This window comes from Palaemon carinicauda, chromosome 40 (genome assembly GCF_036898095.1).
Source record: "Palaemon carinicauda isolate YSFRI2023 chromosome 40, ASM3689809v2, whole genome shotgun sequence".
Taxonomy (NCBI): Eukaryota; Metazoa; Arthropoda; class Malacostraca; order Decapoda; family Palaemonidae; genus Palaemon; species Palaemon carinicauda.
The window spans coordinates 64,498,500-64,524,272 of NC_090764.1; the positions used below are offsets into that span (position 1 = coordinate 64,498,500).

The 25,773-nt window shown below is 44.4% G+C and overlaps 1 protein-coding gene across 1 annotated transcript in view; it reads right to left on the reverse strand.

Annotated features, from left to right (window-relative positions):
* Positions 1-25,773, reverse strand: part of LOC137631941 (carbohydrate sulfotransferase 11-like) — a 65,309-nt gene that overhangs the window by 6,950 nt on the left and 32,586 nt on the right. Inside the window, exon 5 of the mRNA XM_068363941.1 lies at positions 22,550-22,708. Coding sequence (XP_068220042.1) covers positions 22,550-22,708 — 159 coding nt within the window. The remainder of the gene's footprint in view (positions 1-22,549; positions 22,709-25,773) is intronic.

The following is a 25,773-nucleotide window of genomic DNA, read 5'->3' on the forward strand; positions in this document are numbered from 1 at the left end:
ACCTTATGTAACATTGGCATTGCTATAAAATTCCAGAGGACGTTGTGAAAGCACAATCAACATACGAACTTCAAGTATATAAACACATGCATTATAATTTCTATATGTCTTTGGAAACTTTGTGATGTGTTCGTAGCTGGTAGTTTTCATTCACCTACCCTCTACCAATGCCTTTCATTTCTGCCACAGGTACGAGATTTCGAAACATGAGAGAGAGAGAGAGAGAGAGAGAGAGAGAGAGAGAGAGTGAGTTGACATTGTTATTATAGTATTTGTATAAATGGGAGTTTTAAATAATTCGAGAGAGAGAGAGAGAGAGAGAGAGAGAGAGAGAGAGAGAGAGAGAGATAAAGTATTTGTATAAATGGCAGTGGTAAATAATTCGAGAGAGGGAGAGAGAGAGAGAGAGAGTGAGTTGAACATTGTTATTATAGTATTTGTATAAATGGGAGTTTTAAATAATTCGAGAGAGAGAGAGAGAGAGAGAGAGAGAGAGAGAGAGAGAATAAAAGTATTTGTATAAATGGCAGTGGTAAATAATTCGAGAGAGGAAGAGAGAGAGAGAGAGAGAGAGAGAACTGCGCACCTGTCAAACTCAGTCAGGCAGACGACGCCATAAGGATGACGTCATCATTTAAAGACCGCTATTTTCATAGTTTGGAAAAATGATTGACTATTTGTTCTTTCTACAACCTTAGGTAACATTGGCCTTGCTATAATGTTCCCGAAGGCGTTGTGGAAACACAATGTACATACGAACTTCAAGTAAACATAGGCATACATTATAACTTCTATACATCTTTGGCAAATTTGGCTTCTGTTATTGTAGGAGTAGACTTCGTTCATCTACACTCTACCAATGCCTTCCATTTCTGCCAGACGTACGATAGATCGAAATATAAGTGAAAAATCGCTATATATATGCAAAATTACACACAAAGACGATTTTGTCAAACTAAGTCATGCAGACGACACAGTAAGGATGACGTCATCATTTAAAAACCTCTATATCTTCGTTATTTGTAAAAATAATGGGTTGAAACTTCTGGAGAGCATGTACGATATGTTTCTCTATACAGAGACAATAAAACGATTTTTGAATTTTTCCAGTTGGTATGCCAAAATACCACCGCGGACGGTCCCCTTAAGAGCCCTGAGAACCCGAACCACGTTCCATGGAGGAGGTCTCACTTCCGACTGAGGGCAGGTAAGTTCGTTGCTTCGTATGAGCAAAGAAAGTTCCAGCAAGGAAGAAATGACTATTCCTTTCAGCCTGAAGGCCAGGCTAAAGGCTGAGCGATAGCCTTTCACCGCCGAGACCGAAAGGCGCATTTCCTCCTGCAAGTATACAAGAAACTCCGCTATTGCTGGAATAGTGGCATCGAGGGGAGAGATACCCCTTCCACGACACCAACCACAGAAGACTCTCCACTTTGCCTGGTAGACCCCTGCAGATGACTTTCGCAGGTGTCGAGACATCCTCTCCGCAACTTGTTGCGAAAAGCCTCTCTGTGAGGAGATGCTGGATAGTCTCCAGGCGTGAAGTCGAAGCGATGCTACGGCTTTGTGGAAGATGTTGCAGTGTGGTTGCTTGAGTAGATCGTGTCGTGGAGGAAGCTCTCTCGGGAGTTCCGTCAGGAGCTGCAGAAGGTCCGGGAACCACTCTGCATGATGCCATAGTGGAGCTATTAAGGTCATTGACAGGTTGACCGATAGTCTGGTCTTGTTGAGCACCCTTCTCATCAGACAGAATGGTGGGAAGGCGTAGACGTCGATGTTGTCCCACCGTTGTTGGAAGGCATCTTACCAGAGTGCCTTGGGGTCCGGGACTGGGGAACAGTACAGCGGCAGCTTGAAGTTCAAGGCTGTCGCGAACAGGTCCACTGTCGGGGAACCCCACAAAGTCAGGACTTTGTTGGCTACTAGAGGATCCAAAGACCACTCGGTACTTACTATCTGCGATGCTCTGCTCAGACTGTCGGCGAGCACATTCCTTTTGCCCGGAATGAAGCGAGCTGATAGTAGAGTCGAGTGGACTTCGGTCCATCTCAGTATCTCTACTGCAAGATGGGATAGCTTCTCAGAAAAGGTACCTCCCTGCTTGTTGATATAAGCCACTACTGTGGTGTTGTCGCTCATCACCACCACGGATTGACCTGCCAGGATCTGTTGGAACTGTTGAAGTGCCAAATATACGGCCTTCATTTCTAGCAGATTGATGTGGAGGTACTTTTCTGATTCTGACCATAGGCCTAAGATCCTTTGGTTCAGAACGTGGGCCCCCCACCCTTCTTTTGACGCGTCTGTGAACAGCATCAAATCCGGGGGGAGGACGAGAAGATCCACTCCCTTTCGAAGGTTTTCGTCGGTCAACCACCACTGCAGGTCTGTCCGTTCCGCAGGACCCATAGGGACCAGAATGTCCGTGGAATCGTTGCCTTGATTCCACCGGGACTTGAGCCGCCATTGCAGGGATCTCATCCTGAGGCAGCCGTTTGGAACTAGACGGGCTAAGGAAGACAGGTGACCTAGAAGACGTAAGTAAGATTGGGCTGGAAGCTCTTCTCGTCTGAGGAAAGTATCTGCGACCCTCCTCAGCCTTGCTATCCTGTCGTCTGATGGAAAGGCTTTGTGGAAATTGGTGTCCAATATTATGCCTAGATATACCAGTTGTTGAGATGGAAGCAGAGAAGACTTCTCGAGATTCACCATGATCCCTAGATCTTGGCAAAGTCCCAGAAGCTTGTCTCGGTGTCGAAGAAGGGTCGACTCCGAGTCTGCCAGGATCAGCCAGTCGTCCAGATAGTGAAGGAGACAGATGCCAATCCTGTGTGCCCATGAAGATATCAGGGTGAACACCTTGGTGAACACCTGTGGTGCTGTGGAGAGACCGAAACACAGCACCTTGAACTGGTAGATTTTGCTGTCTAGGCTGAATCTCAAGTACTTCCTGGAAGACGGATGGATTGGGATCTGGAAGTACGCGTCCTTCAGATCCAGTGTGCACATGAAGTCTTGCGGTCTCACTGCAAGTCTGACCGTGTCTGCTGTCTCCATGCTGAACGAAGTTTGTTTGACATACATGTTCAGGGCTGAGAGGTCGATGACGGGTCTCCAGCCTCCAGACGCCTTCTTTACAAGAGAGAGTCGACTGAAGAAGCCTGGGGAGCCGTCGACGACTTCCTGGAGAGCATCCTTCTTGAGCATGGTCTCGACTTCTGCCCGAAGGGCTAGCCCCTTTGCCGATCCCATGGCATAGGAGCTCAACGACACTGGATTCGCTGTCAGGGGAGGGAGAGATGTTATGAACGGGACGCGATATTCTTGGCTGATCACAGAGATCGTCCAGGAATCGGCCCCGAGTTTCTGCCACCTGAACGCGCAACTTTACAGGCATCCCCCACTGGTGGACATGCAGGGGGATTGCCAATCCTAGCGTTTGCGGCCTCAGCCGCTCCCTCTAGGATTCCTGCCTCCCCTGGAGGACTTTCTACCCTTCTTGTCTTTGACAGGAAAGGGACGCTGTTTGGATACCTTTGCCTTTGCTGCCGGTGCCAGTTTCAATGTCTTAGAGTCTAAGACATCGAAGACTTAGACTGTCGAGGCTGTTGTTGTTGAGGTGCTGGAGGCTTGTAGGGTCTGGATGTAAGAGCCCTTTGGAGGAGAGAATCATGATTCGATTTCCTCCACCTCTCAGCTGTCTGTTCCACATCCTTGGGCTCAAACAGGCTCTTTCCAAGGATGGAAGAGTGTCTGAGCTTGCAGACATCCACGGCTGGAACCTTCGAGTGGAACCTCTCTGCCACCCCATCATGACGCTTCAAGATCGAGTTTGCCCACAAGTTTGAAACTTGGTGGGCCAGAAACTCGATGGTGCATGTGCCCGAGAGGAGGAAAGTCTCCATGGCCTTCCTGGTGCTCTCCTTGGACAGGTCCTCGGATCGCAACAGGATGCCCTGAGACCCCAGCCAGACATCCAGCCACGAAGTGGCCTGCATAGCACACTTTGCGACTTTCTCCTGACTCAGGATCTCTGTAGCCGAGAATGTCACCTGCCGGGTGGAGAGTCTCTCAAGAGAGACTCCCCTGGTAAGCTCTTCCACAGAATGGTGGAGAGGAAAAGCTAAACAAGGCTCCCCCATGATCTCAAAGTACCTCCTCTGTTGTACACGAGGAGGTGGGAGGAGTTTGTTACCGGCAGAGGAACGGCTGGAGGAGGCGAGTTCGGAAAGCAGGCCCTCAACCTTGTCTCTGGCGCTCTTTACACCTTGGGAACAGGGCAGAGCCGCACTGGCCTTCGAGGGTTTTTGAGTGCCGTAGACTTGGTCCAGGACCGTATCCTTGCCTTCGCGAGGGGCGGTCTCCGGGTCCTTGAACCTGTTGAGCTGTCTCATCATATTCAGGACCTGCCAGAAGGCATGCTCCGACTCATGCTGCTCTCCTCCTGGTGGACTGGCAGCAAAGTCGCCTGTCCCCAACTGCTCTACTTGGGGGGACACGTGGATGTTCTCCTGGGGTCTTGCTGGCTCTGGTCGAATCCGGGAAGAAGACTTCGGGACGGTCTTCCAGTCCTTGGGCTCCCTTCTAGGAGGGATACAGAACTCCAGTAAAGAAGTCTGAGGGCTCCTCTCTGCCCCCACACGGGACGATTCTCCTACTCGAGGTGGGGTTCCTCCCATTGGTGCCGTGGGAGAAGGTCTCACCTCGCTGGATTCTCCTGAGGACAGAAAGGCTTCGTCCACAGGCGAAGGAAAGAACGTCTGAGAGGGGGAAGGGGCCTTCCTGACGGACTTCTTAGGAGCCAGTTTAACCCTAGGAGAAGTCACCACGAAGTCTACTCCTCACTTCCTCTTCAGCGGAGATGAGGCTGCCGTTGGTTTGAGGCCCAGATCAGCGAGGGCCGGCTTAACAGCCTGGACGACAGGTCTGATCAGGGACCCAAACCAAGGCTGACAGCTGACAGACGCAGTGTCAAAAACTCCTGCTGGAGGGAAGGGGATCGGGCGATCCTTCGGAGTAGACACCACAGGGTCTGCCTGAAAGGAAGATGAAGAGTGTTGCCTAGACCTCTCTGAAGATTTTTCCTCCTCCTGCAAGTGCGCTGTACTGCGCTTACGGGGGGGATATCGTGAAGACGATGACCTGGAAGTACGCGCTCCCAAAGACTCGCAAGGTTGCCCGTGCTGCGAAACCCGGCGGGAATTGCGGTCGAGATCGCGCTGGCGCTCGCGCGATGGAAGAATCGCAGGATTGCGCGCGGGCGAACGTTGGCGCACATGCGTGTGGGCATGCAGAGATGAAAGCGCGGGTGCGCATGGGCGCGCGGGCGAGTGGGCACGTGGCGCGCAGGTGAGGGTGCGCGCGGTTTTAAGGGCGAGCGCTGGCGGCCGGGAGAATGACAGCGTGCAGGCGAGCGATGGCGCGTTGGCGAGCGATGGCGCGTAGGGCGAGAAGGTGACCGACTGCGCACAGGTGAGATAGCGCGTGGGCGCGTAGGAGACCTTTGGCGATCAGAAGCGTGGGCGAGTAGGAGAGCGCTTGCGCGCAGGCGAAGGATCGCGCAGGTGAAGGATCGCGCGGGCGTGCAGGAGATCGCTGGCGCGCAGGTGCGCGGTCAGGAGATAACAGCTGGGGCGCAGGACCAGAAGGTGTAGCAGCGCGCAAAGGAGAACGCTCGTGGGCGCGTACAGGAGACTTCTCGTGGGCACGCGGGCGCTCAGTGTCTCGCCCCATTCTACAAGAGCCCACAGGTGAGTACGCACAATGGCGCGCAGGCGATGGCTGGCGCGTGGGCGAATTCTAAGGGCGCGCAGGTGATCGCAGGCGAGGAGGCGAAGGAAGAATCTCCTTGCCTGCGCCCAGATCTGGAGATCGTGGGCGCGTGGGCGAACGTGGGCGCGCAGCAGGAACAGGGCGCGCAGATGTGCGCTGGCGAGCAGGAGAGCGCTGGCGCACAGGAGATCGTTGACACGCAGGTGAGCGCTGGCGCGCAGGTGAGCACTGGCGAGCAGGATATCGATGGCGAGATGACTCTGCTGCAAGAGATCGCTGGCGCGTTGAGTCTGAAGAGGGCTGGTCCTCAGCAACAGCAGGAGAGCGCTTGCGCGCTACTGCGCACAGGCGCGCAGGAGATCGTGGGCGCACAGGTAAAACCTGGCACTTAAGGGACTTACTCACATTGTGAGATAAGCCCTTCTGCCCCGAAAGGACCGGTGCACGTTGGATAACGGGGTGCGTTGGCGCCCACTGCGCATCTGCGTCCAGGAACTGAGAAGGAAGACTCCCAGGTCTGGCAGGCGTAGGAGATCACGAACGATCTGCTGAGAGGTCTAGGGATGCGGCTGCAACGGTCTGCTCACTTCGAGGAGGATCCTCTGCGGGGGACGTCGAGGGTGATGAACCGGAGAGGCGCCTCCTAACTCCCTTGTAAGGAGAAGGAAGGCCTCTACGGCGAAGAGGAGGGCGAGCCTTACGGCGAAGACGACCTCAAGGGGCAGCAACACCATCGTCGGTCCTCCGAAGAGGAGTCTCTGTCAGTGAACTCCCTCGATGGGGAGAATCACCCGCAGGAGAGACCGTTGGACTCAGCTCCTCCCTCGAAGGATGTTCGGAGGGGAGAACTGAGCCTTCAGCAACATCAGCAACAACAGCAGGGGTTTGACCCGACCCGTCGGAAGCCTCTGCCACAACAACGTCGACAATAGACAGTGGATCTATCGCTGCTATTACCGGCGAATGTTTGACAGCTGCACCCAACTGGATCAGGTCAAACAGGGCTTCCCTGGAGGGCGAGCCCTTAAGCCCCAAGGAAGCCCAAGGCTGCAAAAGATCATCATTAACCACAGAGTTTTCAATATCCTCCGCCGGAGGAGTAGGAGGAGCTGCCTCGCTATGGGAGGCAACAACCTCTCCCAAACCCCGAGGTTGGTCAACAAAAAAATGGCCTACGCTACCACTCGACGGCCTCTCACGAGAGACCGATCGAGTGGGAGCTTCGGAGGAGGTTCGGGCAATAGAAGAAGAGTCTTTGGAACCTTCCTTCTTCAAGGACGCCCTCGAAGGAGAAAGGTCACGCTTAGACTTCTTCTTACGTCGCCGGGAAAACCTCTCCCATTGGGAGGTAGACCACTTCCTACACTCACTACAAGTTTTATCCCTATCACACCATTGACCTCTGCAGTACGGACACAAGGTGTGAGGGTCCGTCTCGACCGCCGACATAAACGTCCCACAAGAGCGGTCGGGTAAGCCAAGGCACTTCCGCATGATAGAGGTAGAGGCCAACTTACGTACACACAACTGCAAGAAAAAGCAAAAAATTATTAAGGCTGTCAAAAATGCGAGGGTGAGACAGACACGTCTGATCATCACCCGAGCCAAAAGTGAAGTGGATCAGTTCACCGGTGTGGGAGGGGGGAGAGGTAGCTAGTTACCCTTCCCCTACCCCCTCGCTAACTAGCAAGAGGATAGTTAACCCTCGTTAAAAATCTAATGGCTCGTCATTCAGCTACGCCGAAAGTAATACCCTATGTAAATAGCGTGGTTTGTATTTCAGTTACGGAACAACTCAATATTCTAAAAAGGTAAAAAATAAGAATAGAAAATCTAATGGTTCTTGATTCGCCGTGCGATCTCTTCTCTCACGAAAAAATAAAGACATCAAGCTCTGTATGTACTGGCAAGCGATAATGTTGAGCTGCGCAGGCTAACATCAATGATTGATTATTATTTCTTAGATAATTATTCCCGGTATATATATATATTTTTTTAAATCTAATGGTTCTTGCTTCGCTGTGAAGTGAAGGGAGATCGCTACTGTCAGGTGAGATCTCGCATCTAGGCAAAAGCACGACTTTGAGATCGCATATCAAACATCACCGACAAATCTTCACTTTTCGTAGTTGAGGATGAGGGAAAGGCTGATACCCAGCAATCTTTTAAATTCTCTTAGTTATTGCAAGTAGTTGGATACATGATGAAATGAACTTAGTGGTAGTACATTACCAGGCACTCCAAGACTGGTGGCCTGTAGTACAAAAACTTCCTTTAGTACAACAATCCTATGTCAAAGAATATGGAGTTTGTAGCCTAGGCTATACTGTGCTCCTTCCTAACCTACTGGTTACATTGTACAGTTAGCCTGGCAACTCAAGAATCAACATTCTTATAAAATCATGGAAGAATATTGCACATCTTAACCTACAGTTCGTGGGACAATTCCAACCACAAGCAAGCTATCAATTCACATAACATTATCATAACAATTTTCAATTCACATAACATTATCATAATTTTTTTGTAATTTTCTGTTATTTCAAGAGATCATCTCAAATTTTTTAAGTGTTATGAAAACACGTACATTATAACTAAACAAGTGCGTACGTTTCACTTTTTTCTAATAATAAAGGGAGCAACACCTCTCCCCTCTTGACTCATTGTACTCGTCTTGAACAGTGCATTTTGGAGTCACACAACTACCACCCTTGTTTCCTTTTATGCGCTTATGTATGAACACTCGATTGTTGACACTATTACTCCTTTATTTACGTTTACCTTACGCACCTAAGTATGCACACTCAATCCTAAAAAATCTCAACTTCGAGTGGTTAACTTAACATCTTGATGAGATAAACCAATTCATTCAGTACAATAATTGTCAAGGGAATTACCATTTATTTAAATGAAGGATTTCATTTGAACTAATATTTTCAGAATGGTCATCCAACCTTGTACCCAAGCAAAAAGTGGCCTGTTTCATTTTGAAAGTGGCCTGCTAGAGAAAATCCTGCGCACATTCCTTAAACTCCTAAATATAATGCGTAAAAGGTTAATATATAATACTTTAATTACTAGCGAAAATGGAATTTGCTATATGAAATGGACGAGTGCTGGCTAATTTGGTATTTTTCTCTGTATGTTTAACGGGGCTGGGGCAAAATAACTTACGTATCGGTCGATTAAAATGCGAAGTATTTCTCACTCTGACTACATTGTTTGTCTACATTTGGGAGACTGATTGTGAGTTATTGGCATTGTGCTTGAATTACTTGCGGTCGCTTGTGCAAGCTATTTTGATTTTAAGTATGATGTAATCATTACCAGGCTTTTTCAAACAATTAAGAGCTTCCAAATATTTATGCACAAGTTCCCGGATGTTGATCTACAACAACCATTTTTTTCCACCCTCCCCTTCAGTTTCAACTTGACTACCATCACAAAAAAAAACAAAGTCTCAAACAGGGAAGTGCAATCTATTTCAAAATTTAGTGTATTTAGCCTATGTCGGCAACTGATTATGATTAAAATGCTCTCTGTTCTGTGTACAGCTATCATTGTTCATGTGAGAGTAAAAAATATCCCCCAAATAGTGGATCATGGGGCTGGCGTGCGCAGCACATTCATGTACAGTACCACTTACCAGAACATGGGAGCAGTGTGATTATGTTTATTTGTCAGCGAAGCGAGCCATGCTGAGGCAAAAGCCATTAGAATCAGGTGAAGTGAATCATAGAGAATTGCGATGCTTTAATTCTCATCCACTTACATAAACAATATATTTTTCTAATTGGTTATCTTGCGTTTATTTTGCATTTCCGATTATTATCATTGCTGCAAATCACTCGTTTTTTGGCATTTCTCTACCCCCAAAAAACCCGGATTCCTACTGGGGTTCCCCATAATTGTCTTTATATAAGGGGGTCCAAAGTTTTATAAACAGCTGGTTTGCCCTAATAATCATGGTCAGAAATGCATAGGACACAAGATAGCAATTAGGAATAATATATATTTCATGTATTTGGCTAGAAATTACAGTACAGTATTATATAGGAAATAAAGGTCAAATTCATTAAAAACATCATTTACTGTAGTAAAACTTTGTATTTCTCTTAAAAATGTTGGGTAATTCTATACAATAGCTTAGCCACTGATAATTTTAATTTTTTTTTTCTTTTGATGAACTACTTTGCACTTTATCTAAAGCTGACCTTTTTTTTTTGAGGAGGAACAGTATTTTTACCCTATTTGTTAACCTTTCCAATCTTGGAGGACCCCAGTGGGAAACCGGTGTTTTTGGTGGGGAATGAATTAAAGAATCCATTTTAACATACGAATAAGGGCACATGTAGAATTAGCAATAAACAAAGTCACCAACTAACCTAAACAAACTACCTAACCTAACCTAGTAGCTGTATCCTTACTTAGAGGAGGGGGGGGGCTTTGCTACTGCGACTCCCCCTTACACAGCCATATTAAATATAAGACAGCCTAAAACCCTTTGTATACTTACTTAAGTTGGAGGGTGAAGGTCAGTTGCACCTTTCCGACTCAATACCCAATGCACAATAACCTCACGAACGAATGAGCACTAATCATAAATAGATTTGTGAGAAATTCTTAATTCATTTTCACCAAATTCATAACTGAATTTAAAACCAATATAATTATATGCAAGTAACAAATTAGATTCTATATCTAAATGAGACTCTTCAAACCAAGTTCCCTTAAAAATGGATACGTAAAAACTACCCCTTTTTATACGTGCCTTCTCTCACACAGAAATGCTTTTTTGTTAATATGAAGTCGGCACTTAGAGCCAAAGGTGGGCCAAATAATGTCACTTTTGATAACAACATAATCTTAGCAGTACTTCATAACAAAATGCAAAACAAAATCATTATAATCTAATAAACAATTGAGACAAGACCTTGGGAGAAAATCCATAGAAATCGATGTCAAAGTATATGGTACATGAGAAACCGCACCAGAAGATGAAGGTTCACACTCCTCCATGGCTCTCAAAAGACTGAAAAATTAGCGGTAGAAATTGTGTGAAAAGTGTCGAAAAGTGTTCAGTTTCCTAGTAAAACTGTCACCTGATTGGGTATTGAAGTCACGTGATTCTAGTTTTGTTAAAACGCTAGTCCTAAGTAAAACGTGGATAATCATCATTGGTCAAAAACTAATAAAACGTTTGGGTGACCTCTTGCTACGTAGAATACAATCGATGATGTAATAATGACAATCTATGTTTTTAATGCACAAACAAACAAATGAGAGCTCAGTCTGAAAAGGAATTTGAGCGTTATGAAGTCGAGGGACTTAGTTTGGTGCCGGTGTGACGGTCTGAACGATCCCCCGGTCTCAGAATTCTCCTTGATAATCTGCGCATGCGCGAACATTACCGTTTGCCAGTGCATACGAGCTTGATGTTTTATTTTCATGCGAGCGAAGCGAGCTAATGACAGAAAAGAACCATTATACAATGTCAAGGAGAATTCTGGGTTAATGTCTAGGAGAGGGCCGCATGAAGATATCAGTGATATTCAATTCATTTTCACTAGAATGTGTAGGAATGTATGTAAATAATGGTATACCAGTGAGATAATTTAGTGAAAATCAATAATAGTCGAAATATCGACGATCAAACTCACGCTACGTACTCTTGTCTTCCTCCCAGATCTTTCTAAGTCTGTTATTATTGTTGACTGTGTCTTGTTTTTGCTCAAATGAGCCCTGTAACCACTATAATCCGCAGACAAACTAGTCCACTATGAAGTCTTACACGTTTGGCCAATCACAGCGTCTATCCACTATGACGTCATACATGTTTGGCCAATCACAGCGCGACAATACAACAGCGCGACAATACATTATCTTACCCAGGAATTTCATTTCGTTCTTAGACATGGAGGCCATAGCAAGCATGTCATCTCATGTTGCACAAGAAGTTAAAATTCCATCTTCTTGTCCTGACTGTTTCCTAAGTTACAATGAATTTGTTCTAACTTATTCGGGGTTATATTGAAAAACTAGTGGATTTGTGCCAGAGACACAATTTAATTTTACAAAATAAAAATTGTCCTGCATGTCAGGGAACCTTCGCAACGGCTGCACGTTTTCCTCAAAGCAGCAGCACATCTTTATCAACCAACAGGTTAAGGTAAGCTTCATTAATTTATGGAGTATATTATAATGGTGATAGTATAACGATGTATACAGCAGTACCATCACTTTGGATTTGGTTTGGTGGATGTGTTAGGTAGTGTCCTTAAGGGGGGGTCGCAGGGGGGGTGGAACCCCCCCCCCGGTCGGGGTACAGGGCTATTAGGCTAGGTTAGGTGGGTGTATTAGGTTCGGTGGTGCCCTGAAAATCACTGTGGCCTTAAGGGGGGGGGCGCAGGGGGGGCAGAGCCCCCCCGGTAGGCCTAGGTAGGGGTACAGGCCCCCCAGGGTAGGTTAGTTGGTTGTATTAGGTTCGGTAGTGCCCCGAAAAATCACTTTTCTCATCCTCCCCCCACCCAAAAACCCCGCTTCCCACTGGGGTCCCCCATAATTGTAGTAGTAGGTTTATGCTTACATTTTGTGTGTAAGAGTTGTCTTAGTTTCTTTTTTATTCATTTCCTCATGTTTCTATGCACTGTGCAACAATAATCTGGTTGTTTTTTGACGTTTTTTGTCGTTAATACTTGAAAAACGGGTGCGGCCTTCTCCTAGACATTTACCGAATTCTGAGACCGGGGGATCGTTCAGACCGTCACACCGGTTTCCTATGTGGCCTACCTTTTTTTATTCTGGTTTCCTATGTGGCCTACCTTTTTTTATTCTGGTTTAGTATGTGGCCTACCTGGCTTGTTACATTAGGTTAGGTTAGGCCACATACTAGAATTTCGTAGGCCATATTCTAGAAGTAGGCCATATTCCAGAGGTAGGGCACATACTAAACAGGAACTTAGTTTTTTTCAGGAGGGTCAAATTTAATTTTGATTTTTAAACCACTTCTAGACCTAGCGCCGCTTAGAAATATATATCAAACGAAACCTTTACCTTTTTAGTGAAAATACTTAAATTTGATAACTTGCTGGCGGAGATATTGTATAGAATTACCAAATGTTGCCCAGTGTTTTTCTATAAATTTACCGGTATATTCAGCTCTTAACCGCCTGCATAGATGAGTAAAATCTTACAGAAAAACTTCAAAATTCTCCACACATTCCTTAAACTTATTAACTACTTACCTTAAAATTTTGATATGGGAAGACGTTGACTCAGTTGAATGCATTGACTGTTGACGAGGTATTGGAGTTTCTTGGAAAATTAGCGAGTATTTTCAAGTCTCCTCACGGTTGGCCTATTGACTTATATAATTCTTAGGCCTTAATTATTCTTCAACATGCTGTTCAAGAACCTATAAACTTATAATATTAACACAATGTATAGGCATATATTATGTAGTAGTCTTCTTATAGTACATGCCTTGAAAACCAATGAAATTAACCAAGATTTGCAATATGTTATTTTTATTAATAAAATAAATTTTTGAATATACTTACCCGATAATCATGTAGCTGTCAACTCCGTTGCCCGACAGAATTCTATGGAGGGATACGCCAGCTATCACAATACTAGAAGGGGGTGTACTTACCAGCGCCACCTGTGGCCAGGTACTCAATCATTTGTTGTTGACACCTCCTCAATTATTCCTCGGTCCACTGGTTCTCTCTGGGGAGGAAAGGGAGGGTCGATTAAATCATGATTATCGGGTAAGTATATTCAAAAATTTATTTTATTAATAAAAATAACATTTTTCAATATTAAACTTACCCGATAATCATGTAGCTGATTCACACCCAGGGAGGTGGGTGAAAACCAGTGTACAAGATTAAAGGATAGCTAAGTATCCCATATTTCATATAACAGTTATCTCAAATAACAATGAAATAATAAGTACCTGGTAAGGAAGTCGAATAGAACCGTTACTCTGCCTCTTTATTTAAAGTTCGTCTTCCTTACTGAGCGCAGCGTTCCTCTTGGAGGCTGAATCAACCCAAAGGTGCCAAAGTACACGGGGTTGCAACCCCTACTAAAGGACCTCTACCAAACCTTTAACCCAGGCGCTTCTCAAGAATGAATAGACCACCCGCCAAATCCAAGGATGCGGAAGGCTTCTTAGCCTACCGTAACAACCATAAAAAACAACAATAAAAGTATTCAAGAGAAAGGTTAAAAAAGGTTATGGGATTAAGGGAATGTAGTGGCTGAGCCCTCACCTACTACTGCACTCGCTGCTACGAATGGTCCCAGGGTGTAGCAGTTCTCGTAAAGAGACTGGACATCTTTCAGATAAAATGATGCAAACACTGACTTGCTCCTCCAATAGGTTGCATCCATTATGCTCTGCAGAGAACGGTTTTTATTAAAGGCCAACGAAGTAGCTACAGCTCTTACTTCGTGGGTCCTTACCTTCAGTAATGCAAGGTCTTCCTCCTTTAGGTGAGAATGTGCTTCTCTGATCAGAAGCCTTATATAGTACGAAAGCCCATTCTTGGACATGGGTCTCGAGGGTTTCTTGATGGCACACCATAAAGCTTCTGACTGTCCTCGAATAGGTTTAGACCTCTTCAGATAATATTTGAGAGCTCTGACAGGGCAAAGAACTCTCTCTAGTTCGTTACCTACCATGTTGGAGAGGCTAGGTATTTCGAACGATCTAGGCCAAGGACGTGAAGGAAGTTCGTTCTTTGCTAGGAATCCAAGCTGAAAAGAACATGTTGCAGATTCGGTTGTAAAACCAATGTTCTTGCTGAAGGCATGAACCTCACTGACTCTCTTAGCTGTTGCAAGGCAAACGAGAAAAGCAGTCTTGAGGGTAAGATCCTTGAAGGAAGCTGACTGGAGAGGTTCGAACCTAGATGTCATAAGGAACCTTAAGACAACGTCTAGATTCCAGCCTGGAGTGGAAAGACGACGTTCTTTAGACGTCTCAAAAGACTTGAGAATGTCTTGAAGGTCCTTGTTGGAAGACAGGTCCAAACCTCTGTGACGGAGAACTGAGGCCAACATGCTCCTATATCCTTTAATCGTAGGTGTAGAAAGGGATCTCTCATTCCTAAGATGTAGAAGGAAGTCAGCTATTTGGATCACAGAGGTATTGGTAGAGGATATTGAATTGGCTCTACACCAGCTTCGGAAGACCTCCCATTTAGACTGGTAGACTCTACGAGTGGAAACTCTTCTAGCTCTGGCAATCGCACTGGCTGCCTCCTTCGAAAAGCCTCTAGCTCTAGCGAATCTTTCGACAGTCTGAAGGCAGTCAGCCGAAGAGCGTGGAGGTTTGGGTGCAACCTGTCTACGTGTGGTTGACGTAGAAGGTCCACTCTTAGAGGTAGAGTCCTGGGGAAGTCGACTAGCCATTGCAGTACCTCTGTGTACCATTCTCTTGCAGGCCAAAGGGGAGCAACCAGCGTCAGCCGTGTCCCTTCGTGCGAGACGAATTTCTGCAGAACTTTGTTTATTATCTTGAACGGAGGGAATGCGTACAGGTCGAGATGGGACCAGTTCAGAAGAAAAGCATCCACATGAACCGCTGCAGGGTCTGGAACAGGGGAACAATAAAGCGGAAGTCTCTTGGTTATGGAGGTGGCAAACAGATCTATGGTAGGTTGACCCCACAAGGTCCAAAGTCTGTTGCACACACTCTTGTGGAGGGTCCATTCCGTGGGAATGACCTGATTCCTTCTGCTGAGGCGATCCGCTGAAACATTCATATCGCCCTGGATGAACCTCGTGACCAGAGTGAGGTTTAGACCTCTTGACCAAATGAGGAGGTCCCTTGCGATCTCGTAAAGGCTCCTCGAATGGGTCCCTCCTTGCTTGGAGATGTAAGCCAAGGCTGTGGTGTTGTCTGAATTCACCTCCACCACTTTGCCTAGCAGGAGGGACTTGAAGTTCAACAGGGCTAAATGAACTGCTAACAGTTCCTTGCAGTTGATGTGGAGTAATCCTTGTTCCTTGTTCCATACTCCTGAGCATTCCCGTCCGTCCAAGGTCGCACCCCAGCCCGAGTCCGATGCATCTGAGAAGAGATGAAGATTGGGGGTCTGGATGGCCAATGATAGACCCTCCTTGAGAAGGAGATTGTGCTTCCACCACAGGAGAGTGGTCTTCATCTCTTGGTTGATAGGGATAGAGACTGCTTCTAGAGTCGACCCCTTGTCCCAATGAGCAGCAAGATGGAATTGAAGAGGGCGGAGGTGGAGTCTTCCTAGCTCGACAAACAGGGCCAGTGATGAGAGGGTCCCTGTGAGACTCATCCACTGTCTCACTGAGCAATTGCTCCTCTTCAGCATGCTCATGATGCACTCTAGGGCTTGGTTTATCCTGGGGGCCGATGGAAAAGCCCGAAAATCCTGACTCTGAATCTCCATTCCCAGGTACACAATGGATTGGGAGGGAATGAGTTGAGATTTCTCTATATTGACTAATAGACCTAGGTCTCTGATTAAGTCTAAAGTCCAATTGAGGTTCTCCAGACAACGACGACTCGTGGAGGCTCTCAACAGCCAGTCGTCTAGGTAGAGGGAGGCTCTGATGTTCGATAAGTGTAGGAATTTCGCTACATTCCTCATCAGATGAGTAAAGACCATAGGAGCTGTGCTTAGGCCAAAACACAGGGCTTGGAACTGATAGACAACCTTTCCGAAAACGAATCTCAGGAAAGGTTGGGAGTCTGGATGAATGGGAACGTGAAAGTATGCATCTTTCAAGTCCAACGAGACCATCCAGTCCTCCTGTCTGACCGCTGCTAAGACCGACTTGGTCGTCTCCATCGTGAACGTCTGCTTGGTGACATACTCGTTGAGAGAGCTGACGTCCAGCACCGGTCTCCAACCTCCTGTCTTCTTGGCCACAAGAAAGAGACGGTTGTAGAAGCCCGGGGATTGATGGTCCCGGACTATAACCACTGCCTTCTTCTGCACAAGAAGCGACACCTCCTGTTGCAATGCTAGCCTCTTGTCCTCTTCTTTGTAGTTGGGAGAGAGGTTGATGGGCGATGTGGTCAGAGGTGGTTTGAGGCAGAATGGAATCCTGTAACCGTACCTCAGCCAACTGACAGACTGTGCGTCTGCACCTCTCTTCTCCCAGGCTCGCCAGAAGATCTTGAGTCTGGCTCCTACTGTTGTCTGGAGAAACTGAGAGTCAGTTCTTTCCCTTAGATGTCCTGGATCCTTTCCTAGACTTGCTCCTGTGAGAGTCTGGGCGGGAGCTTCCTCGGCTGGGGGCTCTACCACGAAAGGGCGGTATGAACCTCGTAGCCGGGGTATCAGCCACTGGGGAGCGATAAGTCTTGGGGACTGAGGTGGCAACCTTAGACTTACGAGCCGATGAGGCTACAAGATCGTGCGTGTCCTTTTGTATCAGGGCAGCAGACAAGTCCTTAACTAGCTCCTCGGGAAAGAGGAACTTAGAGAGAGGAGCAAAAAGGAGTTGTGACCGTTGGCAAGGTGTAATGCTGGCGGAAAGGAAGGTACACAGTTGTTCCCTTTTCTTCAACACCCCTGATACAAATAACGACGCTAGCTCACCCGATCCATCTCTGATGGCCTTATCCATGCAGGACATTAATAGCATGGCAGAATCTTTGTCCGCAGGAGAGGTTTTCTTGCTGAGGGCCCCCAGGCACCAGTCGAGAAAGTTGAACATTTCAAATGCTCTGAACAACCCTTTCAGTAAATGATCCAGGTCTGAGAAGGTCCAACAAACCTTCGAGCGTCTCATAGCAGTTCTCCGAGGCGAGTCCACCAGACTTGAGAAGTCAGCCTGGGCAGAGGCAGGTACTCCTAAGCCTGGTGCTTCCCCTGTGGCATACCAAACGCTACCTTTCGAAGCGAGCTTCGTTGGAGGGAACATGAAGGAAGTCTTGCCAAGGTGTTGTTTAGACTGCAGCCACTCCCCTAAGATCCTTAAAGCCCTCTTGGAGGATCTAGCTAGGACAAGCTTAGTATAGTTGGACTTAGCTTGTTGTACGCCCAGCGAAAACTCAGATGGTGGAGAGCGGGGAATAGCAGAGACAAAGTGGTCTGGGTAAATCTCCCTGAGTAGAGCCAAGACCTTACGAAAATCAATCGACAGTGGAGAAAGCTTAGATTCGTCCACGTCTGATGAGGGATCAAGGTGTGCCTCCTCATCATCCGACACCTCATCAGCAGAGGGTAGCGAAGCGATCGGACCAGAATGCTGAACCGCAGAGTCAGAACGGGTAGGAACAATAACAGTGGTTTCCTCTTCCAGTAACTGTTGAGGGAAAACCTGAGGCTCAGACTGCAAAGGCTGAACAACAGACGAAGCAGAAGGCAGGCGCATGGGTGAAGGAGGTTGACTCCTAGCAAGAGAGGTTGAACCCAAGGATTGCACAAGCTGAGCGGAGGACGGAGGCGGAGTAGTCCGTTCCTGTTCCTGTGAGATGAGCGGAGCATGATGAGGTTGAGGCTGCGCAGAACAAGGTAAAGTTCTCGCAAGCTGAGGCTCCTGAGGCGCAAGTCCAGGGTGTAGAGGAGCTTGCCTTGAGGAGGGTTGAGCTCGCTGCAGCGATGGCTGAGCAGACAGACTCACGGAGGGGAGAGGTTGTTGTACCCCAACCGAGAGTTGCACCACTGGTGGAGCAGCAAGGGGAGGCGGAGGAAGAGTGGAATAACTCTCCTGATCCCAAAGCAAGGGTTGCCTTAAAGAAGGCTGAGGCTGAACACCACTGGGAACAGCGAACTCCGAAAGTGGCTCAACATCGTACGCCTGGCAGATGGTGCTGCGACCAGGCGGAGCAAGTGCAGGCGGGGCGAGCACAGGCGGAGGGAGTGTAGGCGGAGGGAGTGTAGGCGGAGGAGGAGGTGCAACACTCTCAGCCCGACACTCACGCATCAAGTCCGAAAGCTGAGCTTGCATGGACTGAAGCAGGGTCCACTTGGGATCGGCAGAAACGATAACAGACTGAGGTAAAGTCTTAACAGTCGGGCTCTGTTTTGGCAGAACCTTACTCCTCTTGGGCGGAGTACAGTCGACAGATGACTGAGGCGAGTCAGAGCTGAGCCAATGACTGCAACCTGGCTGAGCACTCGCGGACTGGACTCTACGTTTAAGCGGTCTCGAGACCTGAGACCAACGTTTCTTCCCTGCTAGTTGATCAGCGGACGAGAATAAGACGGGCTCAATCGTCTGCAGGTGGGAGTGACGGTCTAAGGAAGACACGCCCGCAACCACCGAGGATAGTTCTGTGCGCCTAACAAGGCCTGTCGAACCCTTAAGCCCTTCGACATTGCTTCTCCCCTGGGCATGGGAGCTTGCAAGAGGTCCCGGACTGGGAGGACGACTGGCTCGCACAGAAAAATCCTCACGCACCACACTGGCACCACTAGCACTTGGCACTGCACCGACACTAGCACTCGTCACAGCACTGGCACTAATTCCACCCACTGCACTCTTGACCTTCAGTTCTTTAACTTCGGCCATCAGAGACTTATGGTCACTTACCACTGATTCTACTTTATCGCCTAAAGCCTGAATAGCACGCAAAACAACTGACATATCAGGCGGAGGGCACACAGTAGGTTCGGGGGTAGCCACTACAGGGGTAGGAAAAGGTAGGGGATCATGAGGTGAGGAAAACATAGAAGAGTGAGAAGAACTTCTCCTAACTCTACCTCTCTCTAACTTAGATGAATATTTTAAAAGACGGACAAATTCCAATTCCGAAAGTCCGGCGCATTCCTCACATCGATTTTCTAATAGACAGGGCCTGTCCCTACAGTCAGAACAAGCGGTGTGAGGATCTACCGAGGCCTTCGGAATACGCCTATTGCAAGACCTACATCTTCTATGGGAGGGGGCTTGCGAAACGTCAGACATCTTGTTTCAAAGAGTTAGCCAAAGGAAAAACAAGCAAAATTCGTTAACCGTTATATCAGTATTATATAAAAGCTATCTAGCTAATATAAGAAGGATTCCAGTAAAGCGACAGCCGTTAATCTGAGAGAATACTTCACCAAATATCCGTGAATAAACTCGAAGACCATAAGCGTATCCCAGAACGTCTAGCCGGAAGCACGACAGAGGAATAATTGAGGAGGTGTCAACAACAAATGATTGAGTACCTGGCCACAGGTGGCGCTGGTAAGTACACCCCCTTCTAGTATTGTGATAGCTGGCGTATCCCTCCATAGAATTCTGTCGGGCAACGGAGTTGACAGCTACATGATTATCGGGTAAGTTTAATATTGAAAAATTACACTTTCACGACGTTTAACTTTGAGATTCAGATTCAGGTTCAGGGGTGTAGCATAGCCTTTACAACGGCACCTCCAAAGTTTATCTTCTTGTACTGTTATGTCTTTTCTTCCACATCAGGTTTAATACTTCTTTTTTCTTTTCTATATTTGTTTCACTAAATAAAAATAATTGTTTGTTTTACATTCTGTGTAACATGACATCTGTATGAGAAAATAACGAAGTTATTGTACCATTAACTTTGAACTTCTGAGTGTCTATTTGGCAATGTAAGTCTATATTAATTTATCAGATTTGATAAAACGTTATACACTGATAACTTTATAAACCTATACTTATTAGTATTCAAGTTACAAAATATACAAGAAAAATAACAGCATTAACAAATTCTTCTTTTTGTGAAAACGGACATCATTACAAGGGTAACTTTTTATTTCTTAAGTCCTCTCAAATTTGAGGATTTATCTGGTCGCCAGCTAGACAAAAATTCTTCTTACTACCAACCATTTTCTTTACCTCGTCGCCCAGTTATAATGTTCAAATATGCAATGGTAAAAGGATGGATATTGTGGCAGTTGTCTACACAGTGGGTGTTGTGACATTAAAAGACTTGGCTGCTGCTACCCAAGCTTTATTCAACTTAAACTTCAGTAGATTATTCCCTGAAACAACCATGAACATAATTAGCAGACCCCATAATAAATGTAATACAAACTATGTTAGATCCTCAAAGTAAATCTAATTAAACCAAATATATACAAATGGAATAGACAAAAGGAAATACAAAAGAAACAGAGAATTACTTGATAAGTTGCTTTGACTGTCCCTCCATCAGGTAAGTAAACAAAGTATGAAAAGATCACTAGAAAAACTGTTCAGAGTGAGGTATGAAAGAGCAAAAGGACAAAACAATATTATAACAGTGGGATAATCAACATTTTTCATTAGAAGCATAAAGGTGACCAGCCTTCTTAAGATATTTGTGGGGTCTTTGTAGTTCGTTGGGTGTAGACCGGGTGTAAAATTTCAAAATTTGACAGAGAATTCATATTTCTAAAGGGAAAATAATACAAGAACACCACTTAACATAAGCTAGGGGCCGTGACCATAACTACTTACCTACCGTCGTGTTCTTAGCTTACCCCAAGAGGCCCAAAAAGTTTATCATTCCTTCGATTGATTACATTATACTTCAATTGCAACAAAATACGAATTACAGCCATGCACTTAGTTCCTTTACTATCTAATATAATAATAATATGATATAATGATTGTGTGTAGTGTAGGCCAAGGACAGTGGCTCCTCAACATCCGGATCTCAGAATTGATAATTTTTTTTTTTCAACTCTGTATGACTCTTTTAAATTTAAAGAGTAATTCTTGATAACAATTTTACTTTTGAGAAACACATTAAGTTTGTGTCTTCTTGAATTGCACAAAAAAAATTGGGTTATTGAGAAAGTCTCTTAAGATCTTATGTGATCAATCGATTCTGAAGAAGTGTTTTAATTCCTTCATCCTACCTTGTTTCGAGTATTGTTCTCCTGTCTTGTCTTCAGCTGCCGATTCTCATCGTAAGGTGTTGGATAGGAATTGGAGGCCTATTAGATTTTTCATCTAGATATTATTCTCTGGCACTGTCGTTCAATCAGTTCGCTTTGCATGTTGCATAAGATTTTTTCCTAATTTAGACCATCCTTTGCACTCAGATCTTCATAGACAGCACCATTCTCTTTGTAATACTAGATCTGCAGTTCATTCTAATAGTCAGGCCTTCCCTATCATGAGGCTCAATATCACATAGTATTCTAGAAGTTTTATTCCACCTGTAGCCAGATTGTGGAATGATCTTCCTAATCAGCTATAGCTGAATCATTGGAACTTCAAAAGTTCAAACTTGCAACGAATGTTTTTATGTTGAGCAGGCTGTCATAAGTCTCTTCTAATAGTTTTTTTTAAAGAAATGTGTATTTTAATTCTGTTACTGTTTTAGAAATATGTTATTATAATTGCTCGTTATTTCTCATGTAGCTTATTTATTTCCATAATCCCTTTCCTCTATGGGCTATTTTTCCCAGCTGGAGCCCTTGGGTTGATAGCATCCTACTTTTCCAACTAGGGTTGTGGCTAAAGAGTCTCTTCTACCCTTAAACAAGAGGGAAGTAGCCACTGAACAATTACAGTGCTGAACCCTTCAGCTAAGAACTGTTTGGTAATCGTAAGTGTTGTCAGGTGTATGAGGACAGAGGAGAATGTGGAAAGAATTGGCTAGACTATTCGGTGTAAGTGTAGGCAAAGACAAAATGAGCCGTAAACAAAGAGAAGGATCCAATATACTGTAGTACTGTCTGCCCAGTCATTGTACCCAATAACTCTCTAGTGGTAGTATCACAACGGGTGGCTGGTGCCTTGGCCAACCTACTACCTTCAACCATATGCAATTCTTTACAAAGGGCTACTAAGGGTCTTTGTAATTTCAAATATATATTTTTACATCATAGTCGAATATCTTAAAGTCATTTTCATAGATGGCGTACAATTCTCTCATTTGGTGTCTACTCAGTTGTCTGAAGTAGAAATCTGTGACTGCGCTGTAGACGGTGTTGGATGAATGCAACTTGTAGGGTTTTACCACTGATGACAAACCTTCAATCTGAAGAAAAAAAATTATATTATCATATGCTCTTTTCTGTACATATATATGTTAATAATGGGGAATACCTTAATTATTATTATTATTATTATTATTATTATTATTATTATTATTATTATTATTATTATTATTATTATTATTATTATTATTATTACATGTTAAGCTATAACCCTAGTTGAAAAATGGGATGCTATAAGACCAGGGGCCCCAACTGGGAAAATAGCCCAGTGAAGAAGGGAAATAAGGAAAAATACAATATTCTAAGAGCAGTAACATTAAATTAGATATCTCCTATATAAACTATAAAAGACTATAACAAAACAAGAAGAGAAATTAGATAGAATAGTGTGCCCGAGTGTAGACTACTTTCAAACAAAAGAACTCTAACCCAAGATAGTGGAAGACCATGGTACAGAGGTTATGGCACTACCCAAGACTAAAGAACGATGGTTTGATTTTGGAGTGTCCTTCTCCTAGAAGAGCTACTTGCCATAGCTAAAGAGTCTATTCTACCCTTACTAAGAGGAAAGTAGACACTGAACAATTGCAGTGTAGTCGTTAACCCTTTTAGCTAAGAATATTTGTTTGATAATCTAATGTTGTCCGGTGTATGAGGACAGAGGAGAATATATAAAAAATATGCCAAACTATTCGGTGTATGTATAGGCAAAGGGAAAGTGAACCGTAACCTGAGAGAAGGATTCAATGTATTACTGTCTGGGCAATCAAAGAACTCCATAACAACTCTGCTTTCAGATAACATAGTTCTACTTCTTGAATCATAGGAGGAATTGCAAAAGATGATAGAAAATGTGAATAGAGAAAGCAGAAATGTAGAACTGAAAATTAATATGAGTAAAACTAAGATCTTTTTCATTGAAAATGCAGAGACCAAATAAGCATTCTGGACGAACCTCTAGAGATTATTAATAAATATATGTACTTAGGACAAACATTAAGTGTTTCCCCAGGACACGAAACCGAAATTAAAAGAAGGATAAGAATGAGATCGAGAGCTTTTGGTAAACAAAATTAAATCATGAAATCAAAATGCCACTTTCTCTAAAAAGAAAAGTATTAAATCAGATGGTCTTATCAGGATTAAATTATGCATCAGAAACTTTGAGCCTTACTAAACCCTTAGAACATAAGCTAGTTATAACTCAAAAGAGCTATAGAAAGCATAATGATGGGAATAACACTAGGAGACAGAAAAAGAGTAACATAGATATGAGAGCAATCTAAAGTAGAGATATTCTACCAACATGCAAGAAAAAGAAATGGACCCGGGCAGAACATATAATGAGAATGACAAATAATAGATGGACATTAAGAATAACAAAATGGGTCCTCTAGTGATTGCAAAAGAAGGAAGGGAAGGAAAAGACGATGGATTGACAAACTAGGGAAATTTGCTGGTATAGATTGGGGTAGAAAGACCATAAACAGACACGAGTTTGAGGGCATGTCTGAAGTATTTGTCCTGCAGTGGACTAGTTACGGTTGATTATGATATATATATATATATATATATATATATATATATATATATATATATATATATATATATATATATATATATATACACACACATATGTGTGTAGGCGCACACTTGCTTGGAGGAGTCATATCGGAAAGTCTGTCACATTAGATCAGCGAGTAAATCTCTCTCTGCAGGCGATTGACATCAAATAAAAACTTTTTTTTTTACTCCCTTAAATATTAAAATTCTCCTTAGAGATTTCTTGCCTCCCTTATGAAACTAATGAATTGTAAAAGTTTTCTTTAATTTGTTTTGATAACGCCTTCTTTTGTATTAGGGCACACGAACACATTTCGAGTGTTTATAGCAAGTATCCAATCTCTCCTTTCCTTGTTAAAAACTCATGCATTATAGATCATGTAGATCTGATAAGACATTAGTTATCTAAAATTTCAAATCTTTAATGGAAATTAACTAATTGGTATTCGATAAGTTAGGGGCAGATGGAGATGGTTTGGTCATGTTCTTCGCACTCCCCAAGAGAGATTAGTTCACCAAACGTTCAACTGAGCTCCACAAGGTATTAGAAGAGTTAGAAGACACAGGCCTGCATGGCTGAGGACTATGAAGCGTGAAGTAGGAGAGGATGAATGGAGATGTATTGATTTAAAAGCTCAAGATAGAGACGACTAGTGAAATCTAACTGAGGCCCTTTGCGTCAATGGGCGTAAGAGGAAATGATGAAAAGAAGAAAAACCATGGAATGTTAAAGGTCAGTTAATCAGTTTATCTTAGGCTCTGTTATGTTACAGCTGAAAATACCACTGACATCTCGAGGTTTTCAACATGTTTAGTAGGTTGTCCAAGTTGTTTATACATCTGAACCTTGACTAGTCTTGGGAATTATTTGAGGGTCATTTCTTTTCTTCTTTCTTATTTCCGACAAAAACTGAACGTACCTGATATTTTAGTCTGTTGAGTGACGTCACTTTCCTTGGCCCTAATTTTACAGTTAAATTTCCTGTTTCATAGATATTTCTAACCTTTTATTTAAGAAGATAAAAATTATCAAAACTGCACCAGGAAAATTTAAATATTTGTCAGGTAATATGAGTGTCCCATATAATCTTCATACTGGAGGTAATCAGCAAGTATATCATTAAACCATTCATTGCATACTCCATTCCTACATTATTTTTTCTACTAAACCTTTTGAGCTGCATAATGTGTGTTAGAATGAAGTGTTGTTGATTACTAGAAAGGAGAGCAAGTGTCTAATGTAGGTTGATTTGAGAGTAGTGGGTCAATTAATAGTTAAATAAATCGCTTTTGCAACAGACCCAAAGTTAAAAGCAAACATAAGAGGGTAATTTAGTTAAAGAAAGAATGTATATAAAGATTAAAGTTCTACCCTATGACAGGACAATGTATTTTCTCATAAGTGCAACCAGTAGCTTACTTCAGTTGGGGACGGGGCGTGCATTTGGCTTTTTGAAAATGTCTCCAGGACTCTAAGAGAGGGGGACTTCTAAAGCAGGGTCAGAAAGTAAAAGTATGATGATATACCTTACAAAATTACCAC